This window comes from Dermacentor albipictus, chromosome 7 (genome assembly GCF_038994185.2).
Source record: "Dermacentor albipictus isolate Rhodes 1998 colony chromosome 7, USDA_Dalb.pri_finalv2, whole genome shotgun sequence".
NCBI lineage: Eukaryota > Metazoa > Arthropoda > Arachnida > Ixodida > Ixodidae > Dermacentor > Dermacentor albipictus.
Window position 1 is genome coordinate 132,540,480 of NC_091827.1, and position 13,715 is coordinate 132,554,194.

General features: G+C 45.6%; 1 protein-coding gene across 4 annotated transcripts in view; it reads right to left on the reverse strand.

The window, feature by feature from the left end:
- The window catches only part of LOC139048167 (isoaspartyl peptidase/L-asparaginase), a 470,184-nt gene that overhangs the window by 154,963 nt on the left and 301,506 nt on the right, over window positions 1–13,715 (reverse strand). For all 4 annotated transcript variants that reach the window (XM_070522723.1, XM_070522725.1, XM_070522722.1 and 1 more), the window contains exons 3-4: window positions 3,091–3,233; window positions 401–567 (exon numbers count right to left, since the gene is read on the reverse strand). In XM_070522723.1, the coding sequence (XP_070378824.1) occupies window positions 401–567; window positions 3,091–3,233 (310 nt within the window). The remainder of the gene's footprint in view (window positions 1–400; window positions 568–3,090; window positions 3,234–13,715) is intronic.

Consider the following 13,715-nt stretch of genomic DNA (forward strand, 5'->3'; position numbering starts at 1 on the left):
TAGGCGCCGAGCTTGTCGGCTTTGCGTGTTCCAAAAGATTTATTATTCGCAGCTTGGTTTCCTGTCATCACACCACCTCACCGTAGTCCCACTCATTTATCAGCTGTTTATCACTGGTGCCCGCATACTTCTGCCCAGCTCTGACCGTTCTTCGTACAAACAACAAAGCAATGGAATTACTTGCATCCACATGTCGCGCTCTAATCCAATTGTGCTGCTTTCAAGAACAGTACCGATTGCATTTATTTGTGAATGTATGCACTAATTGTGAATGTATGCACTAGTAATGAATGTACACACCTCAAGTAATATGCCTTGATTAAGGGCCTTTGAGGTAATCGAATAAATAAAAACTCGCCAAGCAACAAGGTTAAATAGAGTCTTGCTTTCCTTCACTCACTTTTTGTCAACGTTGATGGATCGTTGCACGGTGTTTCGAAAGGACTGGAACTCCTCCAACCTCTGCTTGGCTTTAGCAGAGACGAGCGAGCCATTGTCCACCAGTGGGATCCCCATTTCTTGGGCAAATCTATCTGCTGCTGACCCCACCAACAACACATGCTCTGTCTGCACAGAACAGAACAGGGATCGCAATGTAATAAAAGAATTCGCGGTACGGACAAATGATCTTTTCTCAAACTTTATTAATTGTGTCTTAACCAACAGCATGACCGTTGCACACATAGCTTGGATCCGGAATGAATTCCTATTCAATCGAGATGTGATTGCCAAACAACACGCATCTTGCATTTGAAGCCGCTGTAAAATAATGCAGGAACTAATACATACTTGTGAATGTACAATCAGCTTAACTGACAACGCAAAGCAGAAATAATTGATCGGAGTACCATGCTATGTTTAATGGCATGGAAGTGGGACGTCTAAACGCTCTGCGGCAAATTCGTAAGCAGGGAGTAGTCCCAAGTGTACGATGCAGGTGAAGCTGGAAATGAAACCGTCTCAAACAACGCATCAGTCAATGAAAAATTATTCTCGTTAAGTTTGCGCTGACAGTACAGCGCATGAAAAAGGAAGAAGACAGTGCCGCCGTCAGTGTCCTAAGCTTAATTTCTTTTGCATATTTTGCATTGTATAATGACAAGTATGTATCTGTACCAACTAAGCGAATGAAAGAAGGTTCAGTCAGTAAGTCTGAAAGGCGGGCTACTTGGTTTGACTTCATTGTGGAATGTTTTGCACAGACTGAACGAAGAGAACTGCGCTGGTCTCTATGTCCTTTTCTTGTTGTATTCGTTCAGTGTGCACAAAGCTTTCCACAACAAAGGTTCAGTCACCTATATCACTTCAATGCTATAGCTAGAATACACCGCATTTGTAACCTTCTATAGTTGTGCCGAGACACAAACGTAAATAGTATTGGAACTCTCACATGAAAGCTGTTGAACAGGGCATTATACAGCACCAGCTGTATAATGCACTGGCTGTATTTGAATCCGGTGAAAAATATTTCAGGAACTAATACATACTTGTCAATGTACAATCAGCTTAACTGAGAACGCAAAGTAGAAATAATTGATCGGAGAAATGAACACATGAAGGCACTGAGCTACAGGGCAGCAATGTGAAATAAATACTAAGGGAAGAGTGATTAATGATGGCAAGCCGCAAAAGAGTGCTGTCATGCGTCGGGGATAAGGCTAAAGAAGAAACGCACGCACACAAATTGTGGACGTGAGAGATCTGCCCACACGCACGTTTCGCACGCACGCACGTTTTCCCGTGTATGCAGTTTAACGATGATACCTTGCTGCCACCCTTGCGTTATCACTAGACCGAACTGTTGAAACTGCTCTCGGCCTCCCCTTTCTGCACTTTCACACATTTTCCAAAGTGTGCCTGTAGCGATATGTTGGCTCCTTTCGTCTCCTAAATAAACCATTGCTAGTAGGTGTTCTTTAACTCCTTGTGGGGACTGAGGTGCCTTCTTGAGCCTCATACACAACGTGCACATGCTGACGGCTATTTGCCAAGGCGGCCTTTCGCGAACTGCCACATGGCGGGAATGTGGCTAACATGGTTGGCTCAGTGGAGCTAATTTGCTAGGCAAACCAAGCTTGTCCCCTCCAGAGCCGAATTGTATGTGTCACCGAGACTAGCCCACTGGTCTCCCGAGAATCATCCCCGGGTTAATTCCCCCCATGTTCTGAACAGCCTAGTGCTTCCTCGCTGCTGGAGATGCCCTGCAAGATCACTACAAGTTGGTTACGTGGGACCTTCCCTCTAGTGACATCTCATGCTCGGTAGATCGCTGCTTGCTTGGCACGCATAGTGATGAGTATGCTGTAATAAGCACTCTGCCGGTTGATAAATCCCTGCTCATTGGTGACCTGACTTCATCTGTACTCTGTCTTAGAGTACTCTGCTGTAGCGTCCCCAGTGTGCTGTGGCGTGGAGGAGCATCGTAACTATTTCTGAATATGGCTTACAGGACAGCTTTCCCGCAAACGTAGTTCTACTGTCCGTCTTTTTATGTTTTTTTTTTCACGGTAACGGAAAGCCACTAAAAACTGCAGGTCCAACCGCATTGAAGGAATTGCCGGAATGACAGGCTACAGCTTGTGCAGCTGATTTCCTTAATCTGTGCGCCACAACACATATTTAGTTTCTGAATGTTTATATAAATAATATTGCGCAAACTGACGGGCGGCACGAGCCCTCAGGTGCCTTAAGGGGGCCACAGACATATCTTAACAAGAAATGCATCATAATTACCAAAGCTTTTTCTCAAGACCAACAAAAACAATTACATTGTGGACAAAGTTGGCGATGTGGCTTGATGGTACATGCCAAAAACCACAATATTATGAGGCATACCACAGGACTCTAAAATGATATGGATCACCTCGATTCTTTAACATGCACCTAATGCGTGGTATGTGAGCGTTTTTGCATACCAGCCCCCACTGGAATGCGGTCGCCGTGGCCGGAATTGAACTCGGAACTTCAAGCTTAGCCGCGCAACGTCGTAGCTATTAGGCTACCGCAACGGTTCTCCTAAGAGCATATGTGGCAATCCATGGTAACAAAATGCCAAATTCATGCAAGACAAAATGCACAAAGTGTAGTCACCTCCTCCATAACCTTGCGCGCCAGGGTGACCGGGTTGCGCACAGTGCGTACAGCGCCCACGGCACCCGCCTTCATGAGTGTGCCCTCCATGATCAGCGCGTCCATCTCCACGCTACCCTCATTGGTAAGTGAGGAGCCAAAGCCTGCAACAACATAATTAGACTTAGGGAGGTTGTAAAGCGCATGCTTTAATTGTGGTTTTCATTAAAATGCAAGATGCATTCCTCCTTTAGAACAGCAGCAGTTTTGCAGAGATTTTATACATTTACATAGACTACATACTACCCTCTTCTATAACCAAGTAAACAGCTTTACTGCTCAACTGCACGCGACATATGATCTACACGACCACGCAACCTAAGCATTTGAACTTGCACTAATACTTCACGGTACTAATGCATTTAAATTTTCACTTCCACAGTTGTGAATTAGACATTGGAACCAGCTACCAGATTCAGCAGTTCTGTTGAGTGACCGCTAAAGCTTGAGAAAATATTTGGGAACTTGCAACGAAACCAGAATTGAAAAGTTATCAGGTACTATTAGTCTATGCTACACGTGTTTTCACATGTTATATTCAAGTTGTTAGTATTGCAGTCATACAACAATAGTGTATTGTAACCTAGCCGAAGAAGAATAAGCGAGAAAGGTGCTTCCGAAGATGAAGAAGTGGGTGGCTGGAATGAGCTGAAATAAACAGTGAAATAAACCAATTTGGCGCAGTCGCATATGGAACCTCGTGCTACTCGCCTGAGCCGCACCGATTTTCTGTGGGCATCCAGCGTCTCTGGACTCGACGCTTTCGTTTCCGTGAGTGCCACCACGTGGCGTACTGACCTTAATCTTTTCAAGCTTCCCGCAACGACGCGGTGATGACGTCAACAAAACAAAAATAAAGTAATTAAAAGCTAACCCTGCACACTGAACTTCGCCTCAATGCTGGTCCCACGAGCATTATCAGTGTTCTTGACAAAGCGTAGCCGCTCGTCACCCGCAAATGACTTATCATCCTTACAGCGTTTAGTCGCGACGAGCGATGATTGATTCTGGGCTTCCGATACAGTTTTTTTACCGCGAGAGCATCAAGGTGCTCGTCTTGCAGAAAAGCCGGTGTCGTCCGTGTCGGCGTCGGCGGCATTGGCCGTGAGCGAAAGACACCCGGAATGCAATTCAGAAATAAAAACAACTTGCAAGATGGTATGCGTGGGAATCAAACCACGGTATCCGGAGTGAGACGGAGACGCTACCACTCAGCCATGAGTTCGATGGTTCAAAGCGGGACCAAAGCACCTCTAGTGAATGAGGTGTTGCCTTAGAAACAGGCCGTAGAAAGTTATACTGCGGTGTATATCGGTAATTATGAGCACGTAATTACAGAAGTCGCAGTTAAACGAGTAGCGAAGTACGCTTCCGCTACATTTCTTCTGCGCTTGGCGCACACGCAGAGCCATCTTGCAGCAAACAGCGAGGACCCCCTCCTCGCAATGTACGGCGCTGCCCCGACAGGTGGCACGCCACTCACCCGCTTCTCCCCTTCGTCTAGTCAAGAGCATGCCGTGCGAATGAGTCGGTGGTACGAACGGGGCGCGATAACGCTATCGCGTTCCACTCTTGAAGGCGAAGCTTAAGTGTCCTCCAATTTTTGTTTTCTTTTCCGTTTTTTATGCTGCGGAGTAAACAAGCTAAGGTAGAAAGACAGAAAGCTGAGCTAGTTGGCAAGGATTCATAATGCAAAATAGAAGTGAGGCGTGCAGACAGGACACAAGAGTAGAGAAATGGACAACACGAACGCCGACTATCAACTGAAGGGAGCACTGAGGCGAAAAATGAAAGAAGACGCAAAACTCATCTGCGCATGCTCAGGAATGGTAACACCACGTGTCAATCGGGTACACGTGCTGGTCTACGTGAGAGATAACTGTTAAGGCACTTAATCTCTTCCTTATGTAAAGTAATCGAAGGCTGACTCACGCACGCACTTCCACCATTATAGATATGCCATGCCTCTACCATAAGACGCGTATCTTCATTCTTATGCCTGTACAGTATCGCGCATTCATCTAACTCTGGCTTGCAGTTACAATCTCGGCAATGTAGCGAAAGATTAGAAGGCGATCCACCGGTTAACGACCGTTTATGCTCCATTAGCCTCTGATTGATACACCGTCCCGTTTGCCCTACGTAGAACTGGCCACAGCTAAGGGGAATTCGATAAACCACACCCATACGACATTCAGTAAAACTGTTGTTCTTATTGTGCTTCACTGGACAAATATCTGTTGGTTTTTTGCCTTTAACCCGCTCCTTTTTATTCTGTACGGCAGCGCATATCTTACCTAGCTTATTGGGAGCAGTGAAAGCAACATTAACATCATATCTACTAGCAACTTTTTTAAGCCTGTGCGACACTGAATGAATATACGGAATAGCCACTACTCTTTTTTTGCGATTACTGCTCTCTGTAATTACGTCCGTCCCTCTCGAAACCGACTTCTTTAGGCGCTCAGCTACAGTGGCCACCGCTACACTAGGATAACCTGCTTCTAATAGGCGCCGGACCTGCGCATTAAAACTGGCGCTCATTTTGTGCAAGCAAGATCTTGTGAGGGAAGACTTAAGGCACGACATGGCGATTCCGTTTTTTACTAATTTAGAATGTTTGGATTGAAAGTTTAGCAACGGCTTCGAAGATCTTGGGGAGTACTGCCAACAAAGATGATTTCGTTCGAAGATCAAGGAAATGTCAAGAAACTGAATTACGCGTCGCTGAGGTAATTCCTTGGAAAACTTTAATCCTCCCCCATAAAGTTTAAATTGCTCACTTACCGAGGTAGAGGTGCGGAACAAAGGGTCTGCTAAGCTGAGTCTTTGCCCAAACGTTAATTATTTCTAAAGATTCATCCAAATAAGAAATGCACCAACTAGGAAAAGATGTGCAGCGTGTGGATTAACAGCTGCTGTTAATGTGTTCCCTACCGCGAAGTGGTGTGAATCCGTAGGTGTGGCCGTAAAAAAAACCATTTGAATAAATATCCCGTGCTGTGCCTGCCCCGGTCGCTCTACAGAGAAGCTAGCTTGGCTAGCCGTCAGTATTTAGGATCAACATATGGCGTCACTTATTCGCTGCAGTTGCTTTTATTGCGCAGCATTCTTTGGCGAGTACCCCAGCAATCTGGTAGCAAAGTCGTGCAAAATCGTGTCTGTAACGCCAAACAACTTAACGCATTTCCCACATGAATACATAGGTCTTTATTAAAAGGGTTCGGGTGGCCAACCTGAAATTGGAAGTGGTATCAGCACAAATTTGGGCGTGATACAGGGATGGGCCAAGTTGAATTTGGTAGCAATATGGCAGTGGCCCAACCTAAATTTGTACTGAAATGGTAATGAGCCAAGCTGAATTTTAGGCTGATATGGGGATGGCCCAACCTAAATTTGAGGTGATATAGGGGTGGATAAGCCTAAGTTTGGGGGAATATGGGGGTGGGCCAGCCTGTATTTGGAGATGATACGACGGTGGGAGAACCTACATTTGGGGGGGGGATATGGGGGGGGGATATGGGGGGGGCTATCCTAACCATTGGGATGATATGGGGCTGGGTGAAGCTGAATCGGGGTTTATATGGGGTTGGGTTACTTTTAATGTGGGAGTGATTTGCGGTGGGCCATCCTAAATTTGAGGTGATAGAAGGGTTGGCCAGTCTAAGTTTGGAGCTGATATGGGGGTGGGATAACCTAAATTTTGGGATGCCTCGACTCGAAATTTGGAGGACGATTTATGGAAATTCGTGCGTGGACCAACCTGAAAATTAGGGATGGCCCAATTGAAATTTTGGATTGGGCCAACTTGACTTTAAGGCTGGGCGAAAATAAAATCGGGCGTGGCCGACTTTAAAATTGAGGGTGGGCCAATTTAAATTTGAGAATGTGCCAATTTGAAATTTGGGGGTGGGCCTACTTAATGTTTGGGGTAAGCCAATTCAACTTTGGGGGCCTGTTTACGAATAGTTAGACAACACCAGCGGTGTTTCTGCATATTTTTCATCATCGCAAAGTACGTATATTAATAATTGTTACCCAATACCCCTCAAGGTGAGCTACCACTCGAGCCTTCCCAGCCCGCTGAGCTAATGACGTCACAGGAGTGCTCTCATCGTGACGACTGCGAGGTTCAATGTGAAGATCCACAAGAACAAATCGCAAACCGAGCTGACCATTTTCACACCAATGTCATCGCTAACACTACTCGCTCGTGCCAGACGCAACACAAGCTTACAACCATCATATTTCAACATTCAATTGCACGCTAGTCGACACGTTCTCAGTGCACAATTTCTTCAATCATCTGGAGCTGGATGTTTTACTGTTATGTTGCGTCGTTTTTCACGAAAGCCTTCTCCCGCAAAGAGAATACATTTTTGAGATTGACGAGGCAAGCTAGTATATAACTCACACGAAGAAAATGTATAAAGGGTTATAGTGATTTTTCAAAAAAATATGTATAAGTAAATAAGATTTCAGACGGTATTGTTTAGACCGGGCATGACAACGATTTCTTCCCGCCTGTCACAGTGCTTTGACCGAAAGCCTAATCATTTTGCTCAAACGTGTTGCCCCAATACTACTGTGTAGTATTGTAGCACTACTACTGTTGCCCCAGTACTGTGTACTGTTGTTGATATTGTAGTAATGTGGAGTTTTCCTCTTCATAAGAGCACAAAAAGAAAAAAATATTATTTATATATTTATTTATTCAAAAGAACTTTACAGCTAAGCTAAGCGCAAAGTACATTGGAAGATCTGAAACCAGCAATTATTTTTAATTTGCGGGTTGGTCTTCTCCGCTGGTAGATTGCTGTCCGATCACTTCGACGAATTTTGTTTGTGTGCAACTATAGCAAAAACAAAGATACTACCATTTCATCGCCAGGACCTTTATGTCCTCCACACACACAAGAAGGACAACAGATAATTGACACTATCAGTTTATAAACTGATATTGTTTCGCTAATTTCAGTGTAGCGTGGTGTCTGCGAACGGAGTATTTTCCTAGTATCAGTCCAGTGTTAGCAGTGAGAAGCAGTTCGGTCTACCATCCCCATGAGGGCATACTAGCCATTGTAGCGCTTTACTCTAGAACAAGTGCTAAAACCTTGGTGTGCTTTGTCCTTTCCGCAAGTCGTCCATCCATTCTGTTACGGTGACCATCAACGCTGTGTCCGTCAGGCCTCCTCCTCATTTTAGCTTCACCATCGCGAGAGTGGACAGAGAAAGGAAGCTTTCTTCACAATCAGCCCCAGCGGGTTTCCACCAGTCGGAACTGCTGCAATTTGCATTCAGTCGCTGGGCATGCTTAGTTTCACAATGGCTAGAGCGCGAAGAAGAAGTAGAGCTTTATTCGCTATCACCACCGCGAACCCATGTCAATGCAGATATAAGTACGTGCAGGGGCTGGGCATGCTAACTTCTGCACTACCACCTGCCGCCGCCACCTCAGATTTTCTATGCATGCCTGCTTCTTGTTTTCATCGCAGACGCAGGCAGGACAAACGCGGATAAGTAATTGGATTGGATTGGGAAAACGTTTATTGAGCCTGTAGTAAAGCGTGAAGGCGCGAAGGCGCACTTTGGACGTGGCCTACTTTGTCATCGTGGCGGGGGCTCTGCGAGGATCCCCGCTCGCCGTTGCCGGCTCGCCAGGCTCCTGCCTAGCCAGCACCTCGTTGACCTGCTGGACAGCCTGGAGTTGTTTTTCTTGGTCGTCGCTCCGTATTGCTTCCTCAAGCTGCGGCGGTGTACGTCCTGAGTTAGCTTCGCTAGGATGTTTGGAGCAATCCCATAGCATGTGCTCGAATGTGGCCGCCTCCCTGCAGCACGTTCTGCATTTGTCATGGGGGTGCGATTCTGGGTACATCCTATGCAATAGCGCCGGGCTTGGAAGCGTTCTCTTTTGTAGTTGCCTGAACAGCACGGCCTGCGACCTGCTCAGCCCTTGGCATGGTGGCGGGAAAAGTATGCGGGCTAGCCGAGAGCCTTCGTCAGTTCGTTATAGCTGGTCATCCGGTCTTTGGCGCTGAACCACAGCGAACAGCCGCTGCCTTCGGCGTGGTCGGTTAGTCCTCGTGCTCGGGCGTGTGCCATTTCATTGCGATTGGCATGCTTCTCCGACGCTTGTGCTCCGTGCACGCCGGGAACCACTTGATTCGAGTCCTCTTGTTGCGGTCTGCCTGTCGGAGCAGGACGCGTGCCGCCATTGGGGCAATTCTTCCTTTGGCGTAGTTCCTCACCGCCTGTCTGGAGTCACCGAGGATCATGTGCCATTCTCGGTCTACGAAGGCCAGGGCGATGGCTATTTCTTCTGCTTCCTCCGCTTGCTTGCTCGATGTGCTGGCGGTCGCCCGCACGTTGCCTCCGGAGTCGACCACCGCGATAGCGAAGCTGTTGCGGCCGGCATATTCGGCTGCATCCACGTATCTGGCGCCGGTGTCTTCGGCGTGCAGGTCCGTCAGTGCGTTGGCTCTAGCGTGTCTTCTGCCTTCGTTGAATTCCGGGCGCATGCTCCTCGGCTAGGGGTCAATCCGCACGTTCCGTCATACGTGGTCGGGGACGGGGCATTTTGGTCCCTGCTGTTCGTGATAACCGATGCCTAGACTGCACAGGATCTTTCTGCCGGCCTTTGTTGATGACAGTCTTTCCAACTGTGCGGCTCTTTGCGCTTCGGCGATCTCATCGAGCGTGTTGTGTGTGCCCAGCTGGAGGAGACGTATCGTGTTGGTAGTTTGGGGTAGAGCGAAGGGTGTCTTGTAAGCCCTCTGGATTAGGATGTCTAGCTTGTTCTTTTCGCTTTTCACCAACTTGTGGAAGGCTGCCACGTACACTATGTGGCAGAGTACGAAGGAGTTTATGTCTGACGAAGTTTTCCTCCTTCATAACTCCCTTCTAGGTGGTAACGCGCTTGAGCAGTCTGGGGGCGTTGGCCGCCTTACCCATGATGCGGGTGACGGTGTTTCCTTTCCTGCCGAGCGCTTCGATCGTCATGCCTCGGACTCGAATCTTGCTGACCGCCGGTATTGTGTTACCATCCCTGGTGCGAATCTCGATCTTTTCGTGTTTCCTTTGCTTCTTGATTCTGTGCGTTTTGATCGGTTGGTAAAGCAGGAGCTCCGACTTACTTGGTGAGCAACGCAGTCCCGTACCTTGCAGGCTTTCTTCGATCGTGTCGACGGTCGTCTGTAGTGTGGATTTTATGTGGGCATCACTGCCCCCGTCCACCCACAGCGTAATGTCGTATGCGTACATCGTGTGCTTCAGTCCTTCAAGCTGGCATAGTATTTTGGCAACTTGAATCATAACAAGGCTAAATAGCATGGGTGAGATCACGGAGCCTCGAGGAGTGCCCTGGCACCCTAATGTCTTCTCGTCCATCTTCAGGTCGCCGGCTCTGAGCTCCGCCGTTCTGCCGGTGAGGAAGTCTTTGAAATATTCGTAGCACCTCTCACCTAGGTTTAGATGGGATACCTGCGCGAGGATGGCTGAGTGCGTCACTTTGTCGAAGGCGCTTTCTAGGTCGAGCCCGAGGACGGCTTTGGTGTCCCTGGTTTCACCGTGGATGACCTGATGTTTGATAAGTAAAAACTCTCACTTGCATCCCACTCTGTGAAGAAAGATGACCAGCAAAGCTGTGTATGTGGGCCCCTTGATGGCGAACTGCACCTCCGCCTATGTCGGCCCCGCATTGCACTGTCTTGGGTGATCGGCCCACGTATGGGGAGTGCTTAATGCCTGCTTCACCTCCGCCGCAGGTCGGCCTGGCATGGCGTTACATTCGGGATCAGTCCACGTATGGGGAGAGCTGAACGCTTGCTTCACCTCCGCTGCGGCTCAGGCCGGTATTACGCTATCTTCAGGATTTTGCTCTACACGCGGACGCGATAGTGGGGAAAATAGCCCTTAAGAGGAACCTTTAGCTCTAGTGGTCCTATCTAAATGCATGTAAAAGGAGAATTCGCTTTTCTCCACAACCACTGCATCAAATTTTACAAAGCTTGTTGCACATTAAAGAAAAACTTAAAATCTAGTGGCTGCTGGTTTAGAATTTTTGATTTAGGTCATCAATAATTATACGCTTGGATGCAGGTGAATAAGTTTGGTTTAAAAACTTGTCAAGAACCAGGTACATAATTTTCAGACCTATTAATGCCTCTGTTCATTACACACTTAACCTATTGTACGCTAACACAAAACTGCAACAGGTAACAACTCAGAAATTTCTTGATGTCTGGTTTAATGAACATTTATCGTGGAACACACAGATTTCAAAACTTTTTACGTACCTTAGTAAAACTGTAAGTTGTCTTTACCGGATCAGCGATCTCTCGCCCGTTTCCCTAAAAGTGTCCATATACTAGGCACTATGTTTTTCCAAATTTTCCTATTGTGCACTGGTCTGGGGCACTCCAACAACAAGTAATTTTCAGAAGTTATTGCTTTTGCAAAAGAAGGCATTGCGGGTTATTGAGGGTAGGCGATGGTAGGCCCGAAAACCTACCAACATTACCACTCTAGCATAAGCATAATTTACTTAAAGCAAACCATGTCTACATATATCGCCTGTTACAGTACATCCATCGTAATCGTTTGTATTCCATTGCTCCAAACCGCCCTCCTTCTAAGTACCCCCTTCGGCAACACAGAAACTCGGTACCTAAAACGAGGACAAATTACGGCAAGCAAAATCTTCATTACCAGATTCCAGTTGCTCGCAATAACCCATGTTTAAGTGTCATGTTTGATCTCCCTAAGAACAAATTTAAAGAAGACATAAAAAAGTTACTAATCAGCACTGACTCCATATAATTTCAGTTTTTTACTTAGCGAAGCATCTCTTGTTTTCATATCATGTTGTTTATGTGTGTGTTTTCTTTAGCGACCTTATGCCAAGTTTATACACTGCCTTTTGATTTATGGTGCACTGTCTTTGTATCAAAAGTAATATTTTTCACGGTAATACTGTCGTTTGATGAAATGTATTTTGTTCACTGTCATACTATGATGCAATGCATTTGATGCAATGTCGTTTTGATGCAATGTGTTTTGTTCACTATCACACTATGTTAATATTTATTTCTGTCTTGCTCACTGCTGTATCGACTGTTTTGGGGAACTGTGACCTCTTTCATCTTTGAAACAAAATAAACCTCAACTTCAACTTCAACATTTGTTTATTCAAAATTGGCAAAAATCGCAAATTTTCAGAAGACGAAACGACCAGTTTACAACTCTGTCTTTCGGCAATGAAAACCGCTATCACAATTCTGTACATTGCATCTAACAGCGCATCTAAAGCGGACAAAATTGATATATTACGCATGAATCTAAAAAAAAAGTTTAGTAATGTGGAAATACAGCTTTCCCACAACCCTTGTTCACAACGTAACGAGTTCACGTAAGATATAAATCGGCATATTTGATTTGTCCCCTTTGAATTGTCTAAAGGATGCTGTTTACAGAACTGCGATATCAGTTCTTGATGCAGAGTTATTAATATTTAAATTTTGTGCTTCTGTATTTTTCGCACTTTCGAATTTTTGAAAACCTTTTACCAGAATTCAAGCCCTAAATGAAAATTCCGCTTCCAATAGTCATTATAGTTTACCTTTCTCTACCGAATCCAGCAAATTTCATTCAAATCGGCCCAGGGGTTATCTCAGAAAAGCATTTCGGCGTTTTACATCTACTTGAATAGGCCGCGTCGGAGATGGGCCGAAGTTAAAGCTTACTCTTAAGAGGAAGCTTTAGCTCGGGTGCTCCTATCTAAATACATGTAAAAGGAGAATTCGTTTTGCTCGGCAACGACTGCACCAAATTTGACGGGGTTTGCTGCATTTAAAAGAAAAACTTAAAATCTAGTGACTGATGGTTTCGAATTCTTGATTTAGGTTGTCAAATATTTATAAAAATTTGGCAAAAATTCAGAAAATGAAACTTTCAAGTTTGTAACTCCGTAACTCAGCAGGAAAAAATGATATCGCAATTCTGCGAATTGCACCTGATAGCACATCTAAAGCGGACCAAACTGATATGTTACACATGAACCACATGAACCTAAAAAAATGGGGTAATGTGTAATTACAACTTTTGCAAAACCCTTGTAAACAACGTAACAAATTCACGTAAGATGTAAACTGACATAACAAATTTATCCGCTTTGAATGGTCTAATGGACGCCGTTTACAGAATCGCGATATCTGTTCTTGATGCAGAGCTATTAGCTTGTAAACTTCGTGCTTCTATTTTTTTCAAACGTCTGAATTTTTGAAAATCCTTTTAACAAAATTCAAGCACTAAATCGAAATTCCGCTTCCAACAGTCACTAGAATTTACCTTTCTCTCTCAAATGCAACAAATTTCATTAAATTCGGTCCAGTGGTTATCTAATAAAAACGTTTTTGCGTTTTTACATGTATTTGAATAGGCCGCGTCGGAGTTGGGCCCGAGCTAAAGCTTCCTCTTAACGACTTCGGTGTAAAAAAAAAAGGAATAAAAGAACAAAAGAAAAAAAACCGCCTCAGCCGTCAATATCGCCGGCTCAGATTTCGTCATGATGGCACCGCCACCATCGGCAC